The 22611-nt window shown below is 38.0% G+C and overlaps 7 protein-coding genes across 8 annotated transcripts; 4 read left to right on the plus strand and 3 right to left on the minus strand.

Moving 5' to 3' along the window:
* Positions 1-152: 152 nt before the first annotated feature.
* LOC120001401 (protein NUCLEAR FUSION DEFECTIVE 4) lies at positions 153-1537 on the minus strand. Its single transcript, XM_038849713.1, is given in 6 exon segments — positions 153-453; positions 594-760; positions 762-838; positions 841-971; positions 973-1184; positions 1187-1537. Coding segments are annotated over 6 exon segments (1239 nt in total).
* A 594-nt stretch (positions 1538-2131) lies between these two features.
* On the plus strand, positions 2132-6694 carry LOC120002683 (RNA-directed DNA methylation 4). Of its 2 annotated transcripts, none has more exons than XM_038851449.1 (10): positions 2132-2356; positions 2606-2686; positions 3344-3429; positions 3588-3662; positions 3760-3801; positions 5178-5332; positions 5418-5536; positions 5779-5857; positions 5934-6004; positions 6067-6694. In XM_038851449.1, the coding sequence occupies exons 1-10, from the start codon at positions 2245-2247 to the stop codon at positions 6336-6338; spliced, it is 1092 nt and encodes a 363-aa protein (XP_038707377.1). In that variant the 5' UTR covers positions 2132-2244; the 3' UTR covers positions 6339-6694. The 2 variants fall into 2 exon arrangements, with proteins under 2 accessions (XP_038707377.1, XP_038707376.1); XM_038851448.1 differs by having other exon boundaries at positions 2133-2356; positions 3341-3429.
* Positions 6695-6950: 256 nt separating this feature from the next.
* On the plus strand, positions 6951-8517 carry LOC120002684 (protein LURP-one-related 7). Its single transcript, XM_038851450.1, has 3 exons — positions 6951-7394; positions 7899-8126; positions 8235-8517. The coding sequence occupies exons 1-3, from the start codon at positions 7146-7148 to the stop codon at positions 8361-8363; spliced, it is 606 nt and encodes a 201-aa protein (XP_038707378.1). The 5' UTR covers positions 6951-7145; the 3' UTR covers positions 8364-8517.
* A 334-nt stretch (positions 8518-8851) lies between these two features.
* LOC120001968 (short-chain dehydrogenase reductase 2a-like) lies at positions 8852-9836 on the minus strand. The gene is given in 3 exon segments (XM_038850499.1): positions 8852-9168; positions 9170-9708; positions 9783-9836. Coding segments are annotated over 3 exon segments (858 nt in total). The 3' UTR covers positions 8852-8903.
* Positions 9837-12199: 2363 nt separating this feature from the next.
* On the plus strand, positions 12200-14805 carry LOC120001640 (U2 small nuclear ribonucleoprotein B'' 2-like). The gene is made up of 5 exons (XM_038850052.1): positions 12200-12357; positions 13124-13296; positions 13655-13748; positions 14132-14211; positions 14383-14805. Exons 1-5 carry the CDS (start codon positions 12285-12287, stop codon positions 14659-14661), a joined length of 699 nt encoding a protein of 232 aa, XP_038705980.1. The 5' UTR covers positions 12200-12284; the 3' UTR covers positions 14662-14805.
* A 1419-nt stretch (positions 14806-16224) lies between these two features.
* Positions 16225-18867, minus strand: LOC120002982 (probable WRKY transcription factor 26). The gene is made up of 5 exons (XM_038851867.1): positions 18366-18867; positions 18086-18253; positions 17382-17983; positions 17111-17272; positions 16225-16929 (listed from the first exon to the last, which is right to left on the minus strand). The coding sequence occupies exons 1-5, from the start codon at positions 18693-18695 to the stop codon at positions 16524-16526; spliced, it is 1668 nt and encodes a 555-aa protein (XP_038707795.1). The 5' UTR covers positions 18696-18867; the 3' UTR covers positions 16225-16523.
* Positions 18868-20502: 1635 nt separating this feature from the next.
* LOC120001969 lies at positions 20503-22060 on the plus strand. The gene has a single exon (XM_038850500.1). The coding sequence runs from the start codon at positions 20503-20505 to the stop codon at positions 22003-22005; it is 1503 nt and encodes a 500-aa protein (XP_038706428.1). The 3' UTR covers positions 22006-22060.
* Positions 22061-22611: the final 551 nt, after the last annotated feature.

Consider the following 22611-nt stretch of genomic DNA (forward strand, 5'->3'; position numbering starts at 1 on the left):
TGCAATGTCATTCTAGCTATGCACCTACCTAGGCTACCCTACCTGTAAACTACCTATCCCTTGCCGAGTAAGATTTCCTTGTCCGAAAAATACAGAGTTATAGCTAGCAATATCCCAACAAAACATAAGGAACCCCAAAGGATGAATGTGTGTCACTTTCCATCTCCATTACCATGCTTGTGATAAACGAGAGCTACTAAGTAGCCAAATAACAATGATCCAATAGGAATATTGGCAATCACAATGTTGTGGTTTATGCCGAACTTCTCTGTTCCAAAAAGCTCTATAGTTGTTGACACTGAAAGGGTAGTTATTGCGCCTGTACAAACCCCTATCACGGCAGTGTTGGTGTAAAGGGCCAGACTTGTTTTGCTGAGAAGTAGAAAGAATGCTACAACCATTGGTGCCATTGATGCCACAATGGAAGCTGGTCTTGAAATCATGTACTTACTCCTGAAACATATTAATTTATCAAGCCTTCGTATGTGACTGTCAGGAAGACACAATTTTTAATGTAGGGAAAATTTGAACTTAATTTTATCTTATTAACTGATATATGCACTTGAAATTAATGTCGCATGTTTGATTTTTACCTTGAAAAGCAGAAATCCAGGAGAGATGGCAGAAGGTGGCCAAAGAAACTGAATGAAGAAGACAAGGAAACCAAATAAGAAGTTCCTTGGTAACGTCGAGATTCAGCAATTTGTCCCAAGTTGTTGAGGAACACAAGCCCAAGAGTTGCACCCAATAAATACACAAAAGAAATACAACCAAAAATTCACCCTCTTCTTCACTCCAATCTCCTCCATTACTTCTTCCTCCTTTACTACTTCTCTAGGCTAACATTATTATTATTACGCACTTTCTTCTCCTTTTCTACTTTGATTTCTTCTGACAAAGGAATCTCTAATGGAAGCAATAGGAGCACGCACATAACGACTAGAATACCAAGTGGCGAAAGAATCTTGGTCGAGATAGATTTTAAGAGGCAATATAGAGTTAAGGACATAGCCTTGGGCTCTTTAAGTGGGTGAAGAATTGAATTCGACATCGACTATGTCTCTATAGATTTTAGCACTCAATCCTTGGAAGCTGGTTGTTAGTCCATTAGCCACCTGACGGTACTTGGACGGAAAGTTTCGAATGACGACAACATAGCAAACAGTGTTGATCCAACAAATACTATATTTCCGGCCAGCAGGGTGAGGCAAAAAACATGTGCATACGAGAGAGAGGTAATTATATGATTTGTTAGAAAGAGATATTGGACACCATAGCCAAGCAAGCCGAGAGTGGAACCAAGTAGATGGACTAGCCAAAGAGGTAAGTAAAGAGCAGCAGAGCCCGACAACCAAGCCAAGAGTTTTGCAGCGTCTGAAGCAAAGGCGAGATTGTTGAGTTGAAATTGAGACATGGAGAGGAGATGCTTGAATTGGGACGAATAGGAGGGGAAGTTGGTGTTTGTTCCGTCGACGGACTGAAGCCATATTACCACTACCAAGCTTAACCATCGAAAAGCACTAGTATTGGAAGTCATGCTTTGGTGGTATGATGGTTAAGGCAAAGATCAAAAACATGTAGTAGTCGGGAGGGTGTGTGTATCTTTCTATATATAAGAACATTTAAGAAAGTCAATATAACGAAAGGGAAGCAATTTTTAAGAAGGAAACCAGAATCACCCTGCAAAAAAAAATGCTAGGAAACTTTTAGATCTCAAAAGATATCCCTTAAACAATGCAAACTTTGAAGTGGGTTTATGGGAATTAGGAAAAGCAAGTATTTATTTGTCAACTATTTATAAGCAGCCCTGCCCAGCGGGATTGGAAGGTTTTCGTGTGAAAGAGAGATTAGGGTGGGGAAGAAGCTAAACAGCTGACAGAGAGTGCAGAAATATTCACACGGTGTGGAGTTTTCAAATCTGTTGGTCCTGAAAAATTGTTTCCAAGGCTCAGATCCACTCGCTCTGTGCCGTTACGGTTTTGGGCTCAGGCTGCCCAATGGGTCTCAACTTAGCTTTTACTACTCCATCGTCACAAGGGCCGCTTAGTGGGCTCACTTCAGTGGAACTTTTGCCTCATAAAAGCCCACTGACGTGCGCAGGTTAACAATGCGCTCCCACCTGGCCACCTCCCCTGCAATTTAGCTCTACACCGGTGATCGAGGCTTCAAATAAACCCTACCCGCGCTAAGCCAGCCTCTATTGATAAAAGTAAAAAAAACCCCCTCTGAAAACCACACTCTCTCATGGCGAACGCGAGCGGCGAGGGCTCTTCAGCTCCGCTCACTGCTCCAGAGAATAAGCCGCTTTTTGTTAGGGTTAAGCGCAAGGCCGCTCAGTCTTGCGTCGATGCTTTCTGTAAGTCTGTACTTCACTTCCCTCTTCTGCCCTTTTTTTTTTCTTGCTCTTCTTGAATAAATTTGACTGGGGAATGATATGGAATTGCAAGAAAATTTTAATCTAAATACTGGGTTTTTTAAAAAAAAGTTATAGGGTTATATTCTTAAATTTTTTAGGGATAGTATGTAAATACTTGTTTTATTGAAGAGTTTGGTTGATTATGCATTGTGTTTGGTTTTTCACTTGATATGTCTGTATATTGTGTAGGGCTTGAAATCAGTGAGAGGCCATTGAAGCGGCCATTATTGGATTTTGATAAGCTGTCAATTTCTGATTCACATGGAAAAGGTATATTGAAATTGATTGTGACAGCCATATTGTTTTACATTAAATAACTCGTCTTTTTGAATGTCCATGGTAATTAGATCTGTGATCAATGTCTGATGTTTTGATCGTGATTTTTAATTATAATGTTGTTGTGAATACTTTACGGTTTGAGTATTTGCAAAATAGATATATTAGTGTAGCAGCGCCAAGAGTAGAAAAATTTTCAAGTAAGAGATGCCAAAAAGAGAGAAGGGTGATGAGGTATAGGTAAGATTGGAGTTTTGGCGGGAACTAATGGATAAGGAGATTTCATATGATGGATTCGCACAACTATCCCATACGGATTTATGTAGCTCACTCTAACATCCTCTGAGTTAAAGGCTATGATAATAAATTAATAAGGATGATGCTGCGATGTATACTTGACTTTTAAGATTTCTGTATGACTATTACTCTGTTGGTAAAATGTTGCTTAACTTTTGTATGATTATGTTGGCAATCTGTAATATTCCTATCAATTTCATTCTTAATAGATCCTTTTTTCCTATTAAATGACCAAATTTTGGAATTAGCTTTTCAATTAACCAATCTGATCCATGTTTTCCAATGTCTCGTATGTGAACGATTTCCCCCTCAGCCCTATTATGCTGATGCATTGTTGTTCTTCTGTGTTAGAAGGATTGAAAAAAAGGAAGGTCTTCGTGCAACATGTGGAGACTGTCAACACCTCTGAAACAATCCTTGACATTGTGAACTCTTTTGTGGTTAGTATGAGTTTGTACAATACGGTTTTTTGATTTTTTTTTTTTTGCCAAAGACATATGTCCTTGATTGGCACGCATCTTGTTTCATTTCCTGCGCTGGTTCTTAACATCATGGTATCAATTGTCTAGTGTGTGTATCTCTTTGTCTCTTTTTCCAGCCCGACTCATCTGATGCATCCAATGGTAAAAGTAAAACAACCGAGGATCAGAGACGTGTGCTTAGGAAGGATAATGTAAATCCCCCCTCGCCTCCCCTTCTCTCTTTCTCTGTCTGTCAACTTTTTTCTCACTTTCTATTAACAAGTTTGAATACCAATCTAATGACTGCAGAAACAAGATGAGCTTTTGTTTAAAGCCAGACAGAAACAAGAGGTATTTAACTAGTAAACAAGGCATCATACTTTCTACTTTTGTTACATATTTGTACATATGCTATCTCTGTCATATAGAGACAAAAGAATTTTACATATGCTATTCTCTGTCATATACTTTCTACTTTTGTTACATAATTTTACTTGATGATTATTTGCATTGCATTCATATAATAACTTACCGGCTGAGTATGTACTTAGAGAAACAAAATAATGCTGTCAGACAAGGAGACGGACATGGATGTCTTGATGGATAATTGGCTCTCTACTCTAATTTTTTGGACCTACAGATTCTGTAGCAACTTATTACATTAGTTTGGTTGTGAACTTTTTGTCTCTTCATTTGGTTTTGATTTTGTACTTTGTTATCTTGTTTTATGGGTTTTCCTTTTTATTGGCCCTTCAATAAAACTTGTTTGCATTCCCAGAAAAAAAAAGGAACTGTACTTAATGCCAAGCAGGAAAAATATACTACTATAGAGCCCATAGAGCAAACACTGATATACAATCTCTTACACTTCATTTGCGAGGATATTTGATGGCAATTTGTATTTTAAATTGTTGAGTGAGATAACTGCTCATAGTCTTGTATCTAGAATGCTGGACATGTTGGTTTCCACCTCTTTCTTCACTGCAACATTGCTTGTGTTTCGCATGTTCCCTGCTAGAAGTTTTATAGCTACGGCTTATTATGGGCTTAGGTTTCTCAACATGTTCCCCTGTTCTTTCTTTCCTCAAACGTTGTAGGACAGACTTATTTCAACCCAAAAAGTGTTCTATGTTGGATGTTTCAGGTGTTGGAGGTTAAGACGTAACATGCCAAAAAGTGTTTCATGCTCTATGATTTCAGTTGTCAGTGGTTAAGGCCTAACATGTATACTTTTATTACTTTACTATTGTGTGATTAAAATAGAAATTTTTAATGAGATGCGGGAATTAAACTTTCCCAAAATTGAGGTTGTAAGAGAGACCCAGGTGCTCTAGCTTTTGGGTGTAGTAGAGGCTTGTATGGATTGTCACTGAAACGAATGTGCTAGCCTACAGCCATGGTGGGAAGTTTGTTAATTTCCCACCCTAGCCTAACTTTAGACTGATCATCTGAATACTTCATACTGGTAATCAGCGTTAATGGGTGTTTTTCGATTTATTTCTGAAATATGTGGCAAGCTCAACTTTTTTGTTGAAGCTCATCAATTTATAGTCCAACCTTTGCATCTTGGTCCAGACCCAAAAGAAAAAAATGTGTTCTGAGTGGTTGGCATTCCTGATTTATGATATGAGGATGTTGAACCGAATTATAGTGCTATCTTATACTTGATGAAAATCCATTCTTATTCCTTTATGTACAATTCTATTTCAAGTTATTTCTTTATTCAGGTATTGGCAAAAAATGCTCGCTTTGAACAAATATGGAGAAGTCGAAAGGGGAACAAACAAACGTTGTATAATAAAACTTTATATGACATGTGCCATTTTTACGATGTTGTTCGTGTTGATGTTGAGGAAAGATCCAATGTGGTGCGAGAGTCTAAGTAAGTTCTATGTTGTACTTATCTGTCTTCTACATTTGCAGAAGACTCAGTTTGAAATAATTCAATCCCTGTGACTTGATTGCAGAGAAATGTCTGTAGAGGATCAAAAGATGTTGAGCAGCTATCTACCCATACTTAGAGAATTTATTCCTAGTGCTGTTGCTGAAATTGAATCCGATGTTTGTTCTTACTTGTCTGAAGAAGGTTTTGCTTCTTTCCTTTTCTTTACTTGGAATAAAAGAAGCTCCTCTACCTGTATAAATCTAATTGGAAGGAGGATGGAAAACTTTATCAATAACCTTTCAATGTGATTGAGGAATACTGTACTTCGTCAGTTTGGCACTCCCTTGATGCCTTTTGTTTATAGTGCATCTTTTTTCCGTGGAAAAAACAATATGAATTAGTTATTGAATATTGACTGATTCATCTGCATTTTTGTGTTACAGATGAATATGTATATGACTACTATACTGTGAAGGATGGCATGGACGTAGATGATGAAGGTGGTTCAAACCCATTTCCTCTGTAAGAATTACACACCCTGTAATTGGCTATCTGCAACTCTTCCAAGTATTTGGAATTGATACTGATTTTTTATCAGGGTACAAGTTGATGACGAGGATTTCTATGATATACCCTATGAATCGGAATTTGACAGTGAAGATTCAAATGGTAATGTGAACTTATTATTTGTTCTTAGTTTTCCCTAAAAAATAATGTGTTGTTTTCATCAGCTGAAGATAATCCAAGAAACGACTATCCTGATGAAATCTCTGAAGAGGATGTGGGGAGTGGAGCTTCTGACAGTGAATCAGAACATGACAGTGAGAGTGCCAGTAGCAAATCTTCTGAACAGGAGGATATCGTACCTGAAGTCGAAGCAGAATATTACGATTGTGAAGTTGACAGCGATGAATCTTATGATGATGAATTTGGCAGATCTGATGATGACGATTATTATGGCACCTATAATGATCATGATGATGTGTATGGTGAGCGTGACTAATTGGGGATCTTGTTGGTGAGAAATGGTTTGCAACTGGATATTTGGGAGACTACCTTCTTTAATCTTTACAGCTCGTGAGTTCCTTGATTGTTTGTTCCTGAAATGGTGATCGGCTCTTGGTGGTACTAGTCTAATGTGTGTCAGTGACATTCCGCACTAGAATCTTGTTGATGTCATGGAATTGTTCCACTTGTGCATGGTCCGTAGCAGGGAAGTACATTGGATGAAGCTGTATAGTATATATTTGCTTCATGTAGATCTATGGCTGTCCTATAACTATTTGGATGAATTCTCGCTTGCAGAGTAACGTTTCCATTATCTGTTTATATGGCAATGTTTCATATTTGTTGGTAACATTGATGCACGGTTAGGCCACCCAATGAGAGTCAAATTTATCATTAATCCTTTGGCTCCTGTTGCTGAAATCTGTATAAAAATAAAAAGAGCTTGGTTGTGGCGGGCGGATCATCGTATAAAAGCAGAAGCGTTTCCGCATACTTGGGCTTGAGATTTGATAACCTACCTTCCTTCCAATGGGGGAGGGGCTATTAAATCCCGGCCCAACTCGTACACAAAAGACAAAACCTTTCCTTTCTTTCTTACAAAAACCAAACCAACGGAGGGTGGGTTTGCCCTTTGCCACTCACTCTCAACTTCCAAAGCTGGTCGGCGACGTCTTCCCGGGAAAGATTTGACCCTTCCTCTGGAATCCAATTCTTATCTCTCTATAATATCAATTTGAGAAATTGAAAACGCACGAATAAAGTCATTATTATTTTGTGAGATAATTGATTTAGTTTTTCTTCCATGGCTTCTACGGTCGCGATACATCCGGCGGAGAATTCGCAAATCCCAGTGGATCTGTTCGTGTCCAGGAAACATCCCGACCTTACACGTGGTGATCTGGGGTTCGCTGATTCTTCTGGTAATATTGTTTTCAGGGTAAGCCTTGAATCTCGTCGTCGTAGATCATCGTCCTCGTCCTCGTGTTCGGCTCCTAAAAGAGTGTTGCTTGATGCGGCGGGAGTTCCTCTTATTTCCATGTACCGTCACCAGGTAAGCCTCCTCTCTCTCCTCCCTTTCTATATCAGATTCAGGGTTTGAATTATGTGGAAGGAATAGTTATTGCACTTGCAGATATATTTTCTCCGTATTTGCTAAGCGAAGTGAATATTCTGATTAATTCAGTTTGATTCCTTATAAATTTTGGGAATCCAACTGGAAAATGGAACATATGTGTTTATGTATGATTTACATCTATTATACACAAGCTATCAGGCTCTTCGGTCTAACCAATAACCCTAAAAAATCAAACCTAGATGCTTAGGCATGATATATGGTATACATACAGTGTAAGGGGCTTGTTGGGTGAAGATTAGAATGTGCAAAATAAAAATTTTAAAAAAAAAAAAAAAACAGCAAGTTCTTTTGTTTGGTTTGCAAACTCTATGATTGCCGAACTTCCCGATTTAAAGCTCAATGCATGAATTTGATACTTACTATTTGGAATTTTGATTTCCAAGTTGTTAAAAGGAAAAGCTATGGTTTGCTTGGCTGTAGAATGGATCTTGGCAAGGGTATAAGGGAAATGGCGGCTGTGGTGGCGAAGACAAAGAAAAGGACTTGATATTTAGAGTGGAGAGGAAAGTGAAGACTCTTACCCGGATTGAATTGAAGGTATTCCTTGTTGGAGGAAACTCAACATGTGAGTTAAGGATAAAAGGTTGCCCTTTCCAAAGATCTTGCACCATCTATACAGGTGACTCCATTCAGTCCATTGTAGCCCAGGTATAATCCATGTATGAGATTTGAGGTCTGGCCTTGATTACTTTGAACTGTATGTATGTGGAGCAAATTATAGGGTATTCATTTTTTGTGCTACTTTGTTAAATGCAGAGCAATCTCATGTACAAGCTTCATCAAGTGTTTGTTAAGAGGAGTGAATTTCGAGTGACCATATTTCCTGGGAATGATCATGCTTTAGTTGCTGCTTTGATTCTAGTATTCTTGGATGGACATATGTAATGGAACTTACGAGAGGTCATTGTGCATTTGTTCCATTGTTTCAGGGTAAATTCACTTCTGTATTGTCCCTCTTGGTTTAGAAACTTATAATTTAAACAGGAACGTGATACTTATTAATGACAAGCAAGATGAGATGTGCCCCTGTAATTTTTCATGGATATATTTTTAACTTATTTCGACTTGGACTTGGACTTGGACTTCACTTTAGATTTTCAGGATTCTTTGCAGCCTTGCTGGCCTTCGAAGCATAAAAAAAAAAATGAATGTCGTTCTGCTGAGATTAATTTTTACAAAAAAAAAAATGTTTAATCATATTCAACAAGCTGGGACCTGGACCAATTCATGTTTTGAACCATTGAAAGTCCAACCTTTTGGGCTATCTACAGATCAGGAGCTCACATTATTCATTATTGAAGATTAACTTTATAAACATTTTTTTTTTTGTAAAAATTAATCTCAGCAGAAATTAAGAATGAACCAACTCACTCCATCAATGAAACTTTAATGAAAAAGATGAAAAGTTCATTGAAGACTAGTATGCTACAATCCCACACAGTTGTTTGAGGTAGTAATCCCACCATCTACAACAAGATTATGACCACTCACATACTTAGATTCGTCACTGGCAAGAAAAAGAGCAGCCTCGGCTATGTCTTTAGCTTTCAAAGTTGCACCTTTCAAGTTCCCTATACTTCTCACAAATTCCTCCATCTTCTCAACTCCATCATCATCATCATCTTTTTCTTCTTCGCCACTCCTCCATGCATTGATAAGCATGGTAGTTGCAACTCCAAAAGGAGAGATTGGTGAGCCCAACAATTGCATGCTTCGAGGCAGTATAAGCATGAGGCCCAAGCCCACCCATGAGCCCAGCAACACTAGCCATAGATATAATGCACCCACTTCTTCTAGGCACCATCACTTTGGCCGCATGTTTCATGCCAAGCCCACTCCCTCTCACATTCACTCTCATGATTCTGTCAAACTCCTCCGCATCGAAATGGAGGATGCTCTTTTTGTGCTTTGTCTGGTTGCCGAGAATCCCAGCATTGTTGATGAGAATGTCGAGGCGACCGTAGATGGAGACGGTTGAGTTGATTAGGTTTTCCATGTCTCGTTCAATCGTTACATCACAGTGTATATAAGTGGCTGAAGGGGATAGAGAATTGGCCAAGAGAGTCCCAATCCCGTCTTCCACGTCTGCGATGACTACAAATGCTCCTTGCTTCGCGAAAAGCCTTACCGTTGCCTCTCCAATCCCTCTAGCTCCTCCTGTTATTATTGCAACTTTGCCCTCCAACCTACCCGTATAAATCATGTATACGTGCGACAGATTGATTAGCAGCTGATCAAATGACACGAATTAATTAATTAGTAGAAATTAATGAAGATGGATCACCTTTTGGGGGAGGAATGAACCCCGTGAAGGGTTGCGGACTCTGCAGGCATCTGATTCTGATCAGCTGCAGCCATGGTTGAATATGATTAAGCTAGAGAGAAAGACCAACAGAGACAAGTCCATAGGGAAGAATAGAATTAACTTTTATAGGGGATAAATTAAATTATAAATTTAAAAATTAGAAGGAGCTAGAGATGGGAACTTTCTTTGTAGTGTCTATCTAGCTCTCATTCCCATTAAAGCTTCGCTTGTCCCTCGAGAACATTTTTATTTATATGTAGATATTACTTTAGAAGTTATGTGCATATACAATATTGAAATTGATTGGGTTGATATATATCCTTGCTGGCTGGAAAGCATGCATGAATGTTTATTGCTTTACAAGGTCAATTGATTATTTTTGTTCTTAAAATACTATAATTTATTTACATCAACATATATATACATGTATCTAAGTTAAACCAAGTGATTCTTGCTCGTGAATCCCTTGCCAAATAAGCATACTTACATGCATTTTCGTTTAAAATACATTAATGTATTGATGTCTAGATATGTCAACTACATATATATATATATATATATATATATATATATATATATATATATATCTTAACTAATTAGCAGGTTCATGTTGCATGACCACGTACGTAAGGCAAGGCATAGACGTAATTAGGTCCATCGTCAGACTGTACGTTATAATCTGCACTTTTTGGGACTGTTTTGTTTTCCTATAAGATTTGTTGCCACGTCAGAAGTTTTAAGAACCAATACATATATACATTTTAGGAAGAAGATAATTAATGTTGTGTACGTATCATTCCATTATCAATAAATGTTGGAGTTGGAGTTGCAGCTGGGAATTATAAAGGGATAAAGTGCGAAGTCCATCTGCTGTAATCCATGCATGTTTGCAGCGGATTTGTGGGTTCAGATACGTTTACAATTCAAATCTAATGGCGAACAAAAAAATTATACAGATTTTAAAATTTAAACAAAAACAAAAAAGATGATATGACATGGCACACCTCATTAACTATTGAATTCAAATTATAAATTTTACAATTTTAAACTAACTGTGAAACCCCCAAATCTCTTTACAGCTAGCATATATGAGTAAAGAAAGACAAGGTCCTATAAAAAAAAATTTAAAAAGTAAAGAATAACAAGTATATATGGAGGAGCAATCAATAAATGTTGGTGTTTTGGGGCTTCTTGTTGTGGCAATTTCTAGACTATCTTCTATATCGGATCGATATAACTTAATCGTCACATTTCTACTTTTGACTGTCAATACTATATTTAATATTGGATTGGCATATATAACTCTATTGAGTGGTATACAAGTAAAGTCATAGCTTCTCTCTCACAAATGATGCGTTTTCTAGACCTGAGAAGTAAGAACCAATAGTGACACCCATGAAAAACAATTCCATGTTGATTCGCAACTCAAAGCTCACAATATACTTAATTTGGTTGGGCTTGAATTTCTAACGTTGGCATTCTCAAAGATTTTGGAAAGATATGGAGTAATAGATATCAAGAATAAACTAAGTTTGATGATCATTTGTGTTCCAAGGCAAGCTTGGATATTTTGCTGGTTTCCCAATTTACAAATCATAAAGAGGTGCTCAAAGCAACGGACGATGTATAAGAAAATAACTTAATAATATATATGGTTATATATATCATTCGTCCATTCATGACCAACTTAATTATATAAGAATAATATGCATGAGATTGTCTCTGTTTTTGGGGTCTAATCTAATGAACTCTGGTCCCCTTTATGGAAATAAATTTTCTCATAAACCAAACATGACCTGTATGTGTTTATTGGAGTAGTAATTACTTCACACTGAAGACATCTGATTACATATGCCACACCCACCGTTGGACAGACACTTCACTAATTTGTGGTACCAAGTTTGGAGCCATCACATTCGAAGGTTATTGGGCAAGTATGGTTGATATTTGTTTGATTAAGCAAACACACACAAGTAAAGTAATTAGTTGCACCATCTCAATCCGTTATAAATTAGTCTGTTCAGTTCTGCCCTTAATAAACAAACCCTGGACCATTGTATTATAATATACCTTTCATGCGATGTGATATGATATCTACTAAATAAAAAATTTATTTAGTGCAAATTAATGTGGTGGCCTAATTAATTTTGTGATCCTACAAGTGGAATGTGCAATATTAATCTAAATTAAAAAAAAATAAAAATCTAATGAACTATAACCTTATTTGTTGACCCAACAGACAAAACGGCCTTTTTCTTTCCGTAGTTAATATGTACAGCCCAAGGTTGTGATTTTTAACTTTGAGGTCCACGGGAAACATAACATAGTGGATAGATAGGAGGTGGGCTTAGAGATCCAAATTAAAAGCCCAATATATGTTGCAGAACTTCGTCTAGGGCTCTTACATTACACACTCGTGCTTCTCTTCTCACTTCTCACATCTCACATCTCACATATAGAGAGAGGGAGGGAGCTCTGTTACTGCATAGTTGGAAGCAACCATGCTGTCGGGGGACATACCGCCTAATCAAACGATATACATCAAGAATTTAAACGAAAAGGTTAAGAAAATAGGTAATCCTTCTGTTTTCTTTTTTAGCTGTTTGGTTCGTGAGAAAAGGTAAGAAAGCTTAATGATCTGAAAATTTTGGAATTACTGGAAATTGTGTTTTGACCACCGAATATGATGCTTCACATTATACTTCAACTAAAAATGACTGCAGCCGTGTTCAACTATTGGAATAAAGGCTTTCAGTCCGGTCGGCAATTTCTTTTTGATTTATGGTTCTATATGCTTTCTTGAGAAAATATACTTATAGCAGCGTGGGATTTAATATGTTTTGTTTGTTTCGCTTCTTGATTTATGTCTTGCAGCTACTTAGAAGCTCTCAGGGCTGGTTAAATCCCTAACTGTTTTACTTGTTTTTGTTGAAAGAAATGAAAGTTTATCTGACATACAACATTTTCTCTAGTACTAAAATATATAGGGAATAATTGAGGGATAAGTTTCTCTCATTCTCTGGATTGATATTATTTGAACCGTTTAGATCCCTATGAGGGAACCTTTACTTATAATAGCTGGTTTGGTGATTTAATGTGAACAACTTTCACATACCTTTGGTCATCTCAATTTCAAGTGCTCATTAATATTAGTTTTTGCCTTTGATTTTGATGATTTCTCAATATTTCAGATTGATTCTAAGTTACGAATGCTTTCATAATGTGATGTACAATGTGATTTACGATAGGATTACAATTCCATAATGACTACAGCTAGAGAACACTCCAATTTATGTTTTTCTTCATGGGAATGATGCATTATTAACTTTTTATTCAACAGAACTGAAGAGATCACTTTATTGTTTGTTCTCTCAATATGGAAGAATTTTGGATGTTGTCGCCTTGAAGACGTCCAGACTAAGAGGGCAAGCCTGGGTTGCATTTAGCGAAGTGACAGCTGCTAGTAATGCAGTTCGACAAATGCAAAATTTTCCATTCTATGACAAACCCATGGTGAGTTTTTTTATTTACAAATAGGATAAACGCGTGATTGTTTCTACAATATTTAGTTAAGGGACTATAGTTGCAATTTCTTATCAGTATTGCTTGTTTCAAGCTTCTTTAGTTTGCTGTAGCAGTTTTTTGCCTTTTGCTGATCACTATCCATGATTCACACACTTAAAAGGATGTGAAGGAAACAAGAATTCTTTGACCTCGTGTATCTTTTTACAGCAGTTTTTCACCGAAGGTGTTTGGGTCTCAACTGTTGGACGATATGAACTTAACTGGATTTGCATGTTCTCAAAAGACACTTAGTCTACTTGCAAATGATGCTTTCAATAATATTCTGTACACGTTTAATTGGGTGCAGAGGATACAATATGCAAAATCAAAGTCGGATTGTGTAGCAAAAGCAGATGGAAGCTATGTTCCAAGAGAAAAGAAGAAGAAGCAAGAAGAAAAAGGTGACCGGCTGTCATTCTACAATTCTCGCTTCCTTTTCATTTCGTGGCTGATTTACTTCTTCGAAAATCTTCAATTTTATGCTTTCATTTAGATTTTGTACAGAACCTTTTTATGTGATTAAACACTATCTTTGGCATGCATGATGTGTTGATGGATGTCATGGAAGTATAATTGTCATTCAGTAAATGTTATTTAGTATTCAGCTTCTGATCATTTAGATGGAACTTATGTTGCCCAAAAGAGAAAACGCCCATGTCTCTATATGAGTTGGAGAATTTAATGTCAGCTAAAACTACAACATTTTGCTGCAAAGGATCTTAGTTTTTGGTTCCACTCTTTATGTGCCTTTTAATTCTTTTTAAAAATAAATTTGCATTCTCAGCTGAAAGGAAGCGACGTACTGAAGAAGGGCAGCAATCTGATATGGCTAATGGCACTGCTGCAGAAAGCAACAGAGGCACAGTAAGTTGGATGTGAATCTTTCTCTACTCTTTTCAAATTTGATTGTGTACCTCTTCATTTCTTTGTGTGAATAGTTGTTAATTGTTTTGTTTGTAATTTGATTATACACTCCTTAAGCTATTGGGAAAATCTGGCTCATTGTAAACTTTGCATTTGATGCACAATTTGTAGGCTGCATTTCGCCAAGGGAATCAAGGCGGGCAAGAAGCAGCTGCTCCCAATAATATACTGTTCATACAGAACTTGCCTCATGAAACGGATAGTCTGATGTTACAATTGCTTTTCCAGCAGTACCCAGGGTTCAAGGAAATTCGAATGATTGAATCTAAGCCAGGTATTGCTTTTGTAGAATTTGAAGACGATATGCAGTCCTCCACAGCTATGCAAGCCCTACAGGGTTTCAAAATCACCCCCATGAATCCCATGTCTATCACTTTTGCCAAGAAGTAGCGCTCATCCTTGTTCTAGGCGAGTGTTTTTACCATTTTTTACCCGGTCTTTACCTGAAATATGTAACTGTCGAAAGGTTTGATATTACTTCAGATATGTGGTTGTGGATCTTCAAGAGCTAATGGCAGAAACTTTGGCCTTCTATTTTTGTTGCTGTTTGATTCTTTGATTTCATTTTGAAGCGACAAGCGTAATTCGATGCGGTTGATGACATTTTGCCTATATCCTTATTTACAAACAAGTATGTAGGAAGTAAAGATTGTGTTGTGTGCCACAATGTGTTTGGTTGATTTATTCGGCTAATCGGCTTGCGTTGAGACCCATCATTGTTGCTTCTTTTTGATGGATTTTTTAATGTTCATTAATTTCGATCATTCCTTCGGGGAATGAGAAATGAGAATACTAGGACAGACTTGAGAATTGATTTATTAAGACAAAAGGATTCTTTTTATTTGAGTGTTTTCTTGATCTTTGATGGATTATGACTGACTGTTGCTTCTTTGAACTCCTTAGCTGTTTCATATAAAATTTGACTATGAAATCCTTGCTGTAGCGGGCATATCTTGCTTTTAGCAAGCTTTCTCTTATAGTGTGTTTGGATTGAGGGATTTGGGAGAAGGGAAGGTAATGTGAACATCGTTCGTGAATCCCACATCGGTGGATTTAGATTCCAAGTTGTAGTATATAAGTGGGTCAATCCTAAAACTAGCCCAAGCAGATTGGTCTCTGACCAGTTGGTAGTCCGGTGCTACTGCTACCCACCCCCAATCGGTCCTGATCCACTTCCCTTCCCTTCTTCACTTCTCCATTGACTGAGATTAATTTATTGTAGGGATTTTTATACGAGTCAACACTATGTGTGATATATAATATAGCGATTTCTTTCCCTTATAGATGTAATCATATTACAAAACCATGTAATGTTGCGTCTTGTTTGTGTGATTGTTTCTTCTACAAGCCATGCTAATATATATATGTATCATGTATCATGAAATATTGTTTTTCTTTTTTCCCCACTTCACCCTTCGCAACCACTTGTGAAAGCAGGCTGGCAAAGATGAAGGTTGGCTTAATTTCTTATTGTAGGGCCCATTCCATTATTTTGTTAAAAAAGAAAAGGCTTTTTTTTGTTTTCTTTTCCTAATCAAACCTTTTTGAAATCATCTATTATTATTATTATTCAATTTCCCCTTAATCAGCAGGAAAAGTCAGAAGGATTGAGAAGCAACCAGCCAACCATGGCATGAAGCATAAACAATCAAGATTGCACTTTGATGTTGGGCATTGCTCCAATACATGCATTGCACTTTGATGTAGGATTTGAGATAGGCTGGTCGGTGGATGCGCTGGGTAGGGTAGGTGGACCAATAACAATGGTGGGGTGACATAGATGATGGATGATGGATGGACCCACTTGGAACCAAACTCTGCAAGTTGACATTTGACCAACTTGTGCAATAAGGCAGCTCCTCCCCCCATTTTTGACTCATTCAAACCTTTACTTAATGATGTGATCAATGACGCAAGCAACTACACATGATCATGATCCAATGGACTTTCAGGTTAGGCTAAGATTTCATGACAATCTCATTTAATTTAAATAAACAAATAAATAAAATCAACAGATTCATACAGAATTGAGTTGAGGCCGTGCACCACCCCCAAAACAATGGAAAAAAAAAATATACATATGAAGCTAAAGATCCCTACATCAATGACACCTTTCATTTTAATATACATCATAAAATACCCCCCCTATAGAAGTGGAAATACAATAAACATAATAAATAATCCAAATGAACCAAAAAACACCAACTGACTTTATTTTCCAAACCTTCAAAAGTTGTGTCTCTGCAAAGTTTTCAGTATATCAAGGATTCAATAAACAGATTGTCATCCCTTGGCTCCTCCTTGGCTCTGGAGAACAACACATTCTCATACTCCATTGCTTCATTCATGTACGCTCCAAATCCTGAGAGCCCCAAACTTCCTGGGCTCTGAAACATCTCCACTGAATAGGGTCCTTGTCCATCAGAAGCTGTTGGAACCCTTGTCTGGCTGGAGGGAGCCCTCGTAGCAATTAATGGGTTGTTGTCCGGGGCCAAAGACCTGTTGAGGGAGTGGCTGCCGCTGCCGCTGCCACGAGCAGCCGGGACATCGTGGTTGTGCTTGCCCTCATAGGTTGTGATCACTGCCCTGAGATCATGAGATGCTCGCTCTACATGCTTCCTTACAGGGCATCCCGGATACGTACACTTGTAATAGCTTCTGCAGTTCATCATTTGGGATGGAATGGGATACAAGAGTTAGCAAAGAAAAGTTTATCAAATACATTGAATCTAAGAACTTAAAATAAGGTCCGATCGCATCGAGTTTGACACTGAAAGGAGATATGATTCAGGATTAATGCTCTTAAGAATAACAGAATGGAATGTAAGAGCTTATATACCTTGGATTGGGATTTCCCTTGACAACTTTTTGGCCATATTTCCTCCATCTATACCCATCATCAAGGATATCAATGTCACTTGTTGTTTGAACAACCACTCTTGGTTCCCTCACTGTTCTGCTTCCAACAGCTGATATGCCTTCATTTTCACTCTCCCTTCTCCTGGGAAAAATATATATAGAGAAAGTTTTGTAAGAGAACATGAAAAACAAGAAACATTTTATAAAAAAAAAAAAAACCATAACTACTATTAATTTGGATGAAAAGTTACCATCTTTTGGCCTCAGGTTCATCTTCATCAAACTCATTTCCTCCACCAGATTTACTCTTCTGAGAGCTCCGATCAAAATCGTCAGTTTCAACTGATATTGATGAATTCTCTGGTGTCGCAACAGATTCCATTTGTGATAGAGAGAGGGACTGATCCTGGACTTCATTGATAGGATTGGGTGCATTTGAAGCCTGGATTGCATGAGAATTAGCTGACGATAATGATGATCTCCGGGTAGATTGAGGCTTAGGATGGTTGTGACTACCCTTGTAAACAATCTCCGTTATTTGTCCATGTAAAGACCTCTCAACTTTCTTCTTTGTAGGGCAATTTGGGTATGTGCACTTGTAATAGCTTCTTGGGTTCTCGCTTCCCTTCACTTGTTTTTGTCCATATTTTCTCCAATTATAACCATCCTCTGATCTTTTCTGTTCTCTTACTGAATTTTGATAGTTTCCATAATCAGATTGGTAAGCTCTGTTGTTCTGATCGTTGGTTCGAATTGTGGCAATTTCAGAGGAGAAGTTCTTCACAGGAGCGTATTCAGATTTCACCGTGTCCAGTTTAGTTTGTTCTTGAAAATTCCATGGTTGTTGCTTTGACTGAAAATGGGAAACCCATTTCAATAAATGATAAAAATATCAAGGAAATGAACATTAAAAAGACTTGGCGTTGACATGTAGTGAAATTTTTTTGTTACTTACCGTTTGAATCATCTCTGGTTTTGTCTGGGTTTGGAAGGAAAAGCTCGAGTAGTTATTGTCTTCTTGTTTGACAAATTTACTGTTGTTGGTAGTGTTATTGTTGCCTGAATTGCTCTTCCAATTCAACGCCTGAGCTGCAAATGTTCCAGTAGTTGGAGATGGCAAAATCTGCACAAAAAAGCACAATGATCAGAAACCCTTTTTTTTTTTTTAATGTAAATCAGAAACCTTAAAGTCATCAAAAACAAAATCATACCACAGCAAATTAAGCAAATCTTACATTTGAGGTATTCAACAACACAGGGGAATCGAGGAGCTCAGCTAGGCTCAACCCAGGAGGGATGGAAAAGTAAGAGGAAGGAGAGACGGCTTGTGGAGAGAGGGGCAGTGAAGGAGGAGGAATAGACTTGAATTTTGGAACAACAGACCCCGTTCTCTCTGCAATACGATCCGATAATCCACGCCGTTTACCGCTTCCGGTAGTGTCAACGCCGGCGGAGGGGGGTGAGGCGAGGAGGTCAGAGAAGGAGGTGGTCATAAAGGGGTTGGGTGTAGGGAAAGTGAAATAGGAGTTTGCAGAAGTGTCTAAGCTAGCTGAAGAAGAGGCCATGGATTGCAAGGAGAGGGAGAGAGAGAGAGAGAGGGGTTCTTAGAGGGATATATGGAGGCAGAGAATGTTAAGATATGGAGAGAGAGAGATGGTCACGTAATAATTTTCTTGCGTCTTCACTTTCTCTGATGGGGTTTCTGGGAAAGTTAGAGGAAGATTTGACTATTGGCAAAATGAAGGGGAAGAGGGTCCTCTCCTCTGTGTGTGTATGTACGTATATGTATGTGGATGTGCCTCTTTCTGGTCAAAACACGTGTGTTTGACTGAGTGGCGGCTGAAAACTGGCAACGGGTTTTGGAAAATTGTGAAAATGGAAAAATTAAAGATAATCACAAAATGGCAGGAAATTGGAATAGTAGTATTTATTTATAGGGGACTGGACATCCAATGAAAACCCTCCAATTTTTACCGATAAAATAATAATAATAATAAAATGGAAACTTGAAATTATTAAGCATAGATAGTGAGCACATTTTAGATCTCACAAGCACAAAACCTGGGAAGATATTAGTTACCGTAAATAAATAAATAAATAAATAAATAAAGAGTATATTTTTTGTTTCATTAAAGTCGTTGGAAATTTTCAAAAGAAGAGAGACCTTTAATTAATGTTTCTAATCTCTATGCATTGGTGCAAGGTGGCTTGTCATCTAGAACATATCCCTTTCCTACTCACAAATTCACAAATCCACAATGTTCTAGGACTAGGAGAAAAGGGAGAGGTCTCATGATACACAACATGAGGTCCCCCTATCACACAATCAAATTAGTTTCTTGTAGAAATTATCTTTTTCAGCAAAAAAAAAAAAAAACAAAAACAAAAGAACAGAAAAGAGATAGAGAGACAATAAAGCTAGGATATGTCCGCATTCTATTCAAATTTTATATATATAGTCAATAGAAATCATGTAGATTTTTTTTTTTGGGTAAACTGAATCATGAATCATGTGGATTCCACATTCATTTTGTTGGTTCAGTTATATGTTTTTAACCGAAAACGATATGATACAAGTTTGTCATTTGGATCCTTTAAAAAAAAAAAAAGTTTGTCATTTGGATATCTGATATGGATTTGCACTAGAGCCGTTAGGTCAGCGTGCACAAAAGTTTATCACCTGCAATATGTAAGTTGTGACAAAACCCAACGCGTGCCCACAAGGATATTGTTCAAACTTCAAAAGTGAAAATTGAACTGATGACCTCAGGAGTCCTTATGATTTGGTTTTAAAGAGATTCATCCACAAAACTATCTCAAGTGATTAGTGTATGGATTTCGCTGCTGACTGAATTTCAATATTGATTTAGCTCCGTTTAATTTTACTGGACTGTGATTGATATAGTTAATTAATATGCATACCAACAAATCGTTATAGAAACTAAAATGATCAAAGATTCATCCAAGATCATGCAAAACAAATGCTATTTAATACCCCCTTGGGTCCAGTGCCCATTATAGCTATTGGGCTAACCAAACTGAGAGCCCAACATAAGTGCCCGAAATGATTGAGTGTTGTTTTCTTATACGGGCCCAATTAGTGGGCCTCTTACGACCACAGGGATTCATATTTCATGGGGTAAGCATTGGGCCTTGGCGGCAAACATTAACCGTCCGTCACACCCGGCAACCATATGCACAAATTGCATAACTGCCAGGTGTCAGTGCTTCAACTTCCTCATTCAAAAAGAGCGGGATTAGGGTTAAATCCTTATTTTACCCTCTTGGCGACCCTTTATTCTCAAATCATGCCCTTCGCCTTCCATGCACAGCCTTTTCGTTTGTTCAATCGGCCACAGCTAAGCTAAAGTCATGGACCTGCTCACATCCACACCAGGCCTTGCAAGAAATATTCTCTTCCGCATCCTCTCTTTCTGCGTTATCGTCTTCGCCATCAGATTTGCATACACTGTCACAATCAAAGGTGTATCGTGCGATTCCGGTGACTTCTGCTTCTTCCCCAAGAGAATCGGACCCGGCGTCCGAGACCGAGTTATTCCATCCACACCCGTGTCCATAAGTAGAGCAGTCCCTCTCCCTGACGTCTGGACCACCAAGAGGTACCGCAAGGCCTTGGGTTACTACTCATCCATCTTTCGTGACCTGATCTCCGAGGGTTATCTATCGCCTAATTCGAAGTCTCTCTGCATCGGAACCCTAATTGGCGAGGACGTGGAAGCGTTGAGAGAGATTGGCGTCAAGGATTCAATTGGCCTGGCCAAGAAAGCGTCTCCGCCGTTGATTCTGGGAGGATTGGGGGCACATAGCCAGCCGTTCGATGAAAACACCTTCGATTTCGAGTTTTCAGGGAACGGCGTGGTTGAACAGTCAAGAAATCCTGTCCAATTTGCGTCGGAGATCAGCCGGATGCTCAAACCCGGCGGGTTCCTGGTGGTCCACACGAAGGCAAAAGATGCGTATAGTTTGCACTCTTTCCTCAATTTGTTTAATTGCTGTAGATTGGTTAAATCACGCGAAATGGATGGTCTTGATTCTTCCATCATCAGAGAGATCATACTGAGAAAAGAGCTGGAGATGAATTCATTTCAAAATGGCAGTAGAGGTACTAAATGCTCAATTCCTGGGTATAAACGTGAAATAATCAAGAAAGCTGAGCCTTTCATCGAAGAAGAACCACTGAAACCATGGATTACATTGAAAAGAAACATAAAGAACTTTAAGTACTTGACTTCAAAGGTGGATATTACCTTCAAAAATAGATACATATACATAGATGTGGGAGCAAGAAATTATGGTTCAAGCATAGGAAATTGGTTCAAGAAGCAATACCCAAAGCAGAACAAAAGCTTTGAAATTTATGCAATTGAGGCTGACCAAGCATTTCATGAGGAGTACAGGACGAAAAAGGGTGTAACCCTTTTGCCCTTTGCTGCATGGGTGAGGAATGAGACCTTGTTCTTTGAGATCACAAGGAATCCTGGAAAGAAATTTGAAGAGAAAAGTAGAGGAATGGGCAGGATTCAGCAAGTGCAATCGTCTGCAAATTACATGGCTGATATAGAGAAGATTCAAGGGTTTGATTTTGCAGAATGGTTGAAAAAGGAGTTTACAGAGAGTGATTTTATTGTGATGAAAATGGATGTGGACGCGACTGAGTTTCATTTGATTCCGAGGTTGGTTGAGACCAGGGCAATTTGTTTGATTGACGAGATGTTCTTGGAGTGTCATTATAATAGATGGCAGAGATGCTGTCCAGGGCAGAGGAGAACTAAGTACCAGAAGACGTATTCTCAATGCTTGGATCTTCTTAGGTCTCTAAGAGAGATTGGAGTTCTAGTCCATCAATGGTGGTGATTGGTAACATGTCTATATGGTTTTCCCTTTTTTCTGTCGTTTTTCTGGTTGTACAATTCACACGTGGTGTTGCTCAGTAACATGTCATGATGTCAAGTATTGATGGCATGTTGTTGAGTACTTGTATCCACTTATTCTTTGATTCTTTCAGGCCACTGTATTCTAATGTGCGAGTTGTAAATGTAAATGTAAATGATGAAATTTGCCCAAGTTCTTTTTCTGGCTGTATTGTTGAGTGTTTTTGAGACTTTCTTTCATATTTTTCTTCTGTATGCTTCTTCTTATTGTAGATTAATGTGATGGATGCAAATAGATTGATAAGATCAAAGTTTGAAGTTTCAATTTCCGGTTAAGATTGAGAAGGGTAAAATGCTGGGGATTTTGCAGTGCATGTTATGATACTTACAGACTTGGCTCTGCAACAAATGTGCTGCAATCCACATGAATGTCTGGATTTGAGTAGGAATTTTGTAGCCAAGACAAGTTAGGATTATGTTGAAGCCATGGACCTAGGGGTTGAAATAATTTTATCGATCTACTCTGTTACATTGAGATCCTCTTACAATTTCCCTATGATTCCAAACTAGTGGTTTCAGCATATATATG

Source organism: Tripterygium wilfordii, chromosome 7 (genome assembly GCF_013401445.1).
Source record: "Tripterygium wilfordii isolate XIE 37 chromosome 7, ASM1340144v1, whole genome shotgun sequence".
Lineage (NCBI taxonomy): Eukaryota > Viridiplantae > Streptophyta > Magnoliopsida > Celastrales > Celastraceae > Tripterygium > Tripterygium wilfordii.

What these genes read in the sequence shown, in the direction of transcription:
- LOC120002982 (XM_038851867.1), bottom strand. Translation starts at nt 18,695, where the DNA reads ATGGCCTCTTCTTCAGCTAGCTTAGACACTTCTGCAAACTCCTATTTC. An exon ending in TGTTGTTGAATACCTCAAAT is followed by an intron (nt 18,254 to 18,365) that starts GTAAGATTTGCT and finishes TTTTTTGTGCAG; the next exon opens with ATTTTGCCATCTCCAACTAC. An exon ending in GAACCTGAGGCCAAAAGATG is followed by an intron (nt 17,273 to 17,381) that starts GTAACTTTTCAT and finishes TATTTTTCCCAG; the next exon opens with GAGAAGGGAGAGTGAAAATG.
- LOC120001969 (XM_038850500.1), top strand. Translation starts at nt 20,503, where the DNA reads ATGGACCTGCTCACATCCACACCAGGCCTTGCAAGAAATATTCTCTTC.
- LOC120002684 (XM_038851450.1), top strand. Translation starts at nt 7,146, where the DNA reads ATGGCTTCTACGGTCGCGATACATCCGGCGGAGAATTCGCAAATCCCA. An exon ending in TTTCCATGTACCGTCACCAG is followed by an intron (nt 7,395 to 7,898) that starts GTAAGCCTCCTC and finishes GCTTGGCTGTAG; the next exon opens with AATGGATCTTGGCAAGGGTA. An exon ending in TTCAGTCCATTGTAGCCCAG is followed by an intron (nt 8,127 to 8,234) that starts GTATAATCCATG and finishes TGTTAAATGCAG; the next exon opens with AGCAATCTCATGTACAAGCT.
- LOC120001640 (XM_038850052.1), top strand. Translation starts at nt 12,285, where the DNA reads ATGCTGTCGGGGGACATACCGCCTAATCAAACGATATACATCAAGAAT. An exon ending in CATTCTATGACAAACCCATG is followed by an intron (nt 13,297 to 13,654) that starts GTGAGTTTTTTT and finishes AATTGGGTGCAG; the next exon opens with AGGATACAATATGCAAAATC. An exon ending in GAAGAAGCAAGAAGAAAAAG is followed by an intron (nt 13,749 to 14,131) that starts GTGACCGGCTGT and finishes TTGCATTCTCAG; the next exon opens with CTGAAAGGAAGCGACGTACT.
- LOC120002683 (XM_038851448.1), top strand. Translation starts at nt 2,245, where the DNA reads ATGGCGAACGCGAGCGGCGAGGGCTCTTCAGCTCCGCTCACTGCTCCA. An exon ending in ACATTGTGAACTCTTTTGTG is followed by an intron (nt 3,430 to 3,587) that starts GTTAGTATGAGT and finishes CTCTTTTTCCAG; the next exon opens with CCCGACTCATCTGATGCATC. An exon ending in AATGTGGTGCGAGAGTCTAA is followed by an intron (nt 5,333 to 5,417) that starts GTAAGTTCTATG and finishes ACTTGATTGCAG; the next exon opens with AGAAATGTCTGTAGAGGATC.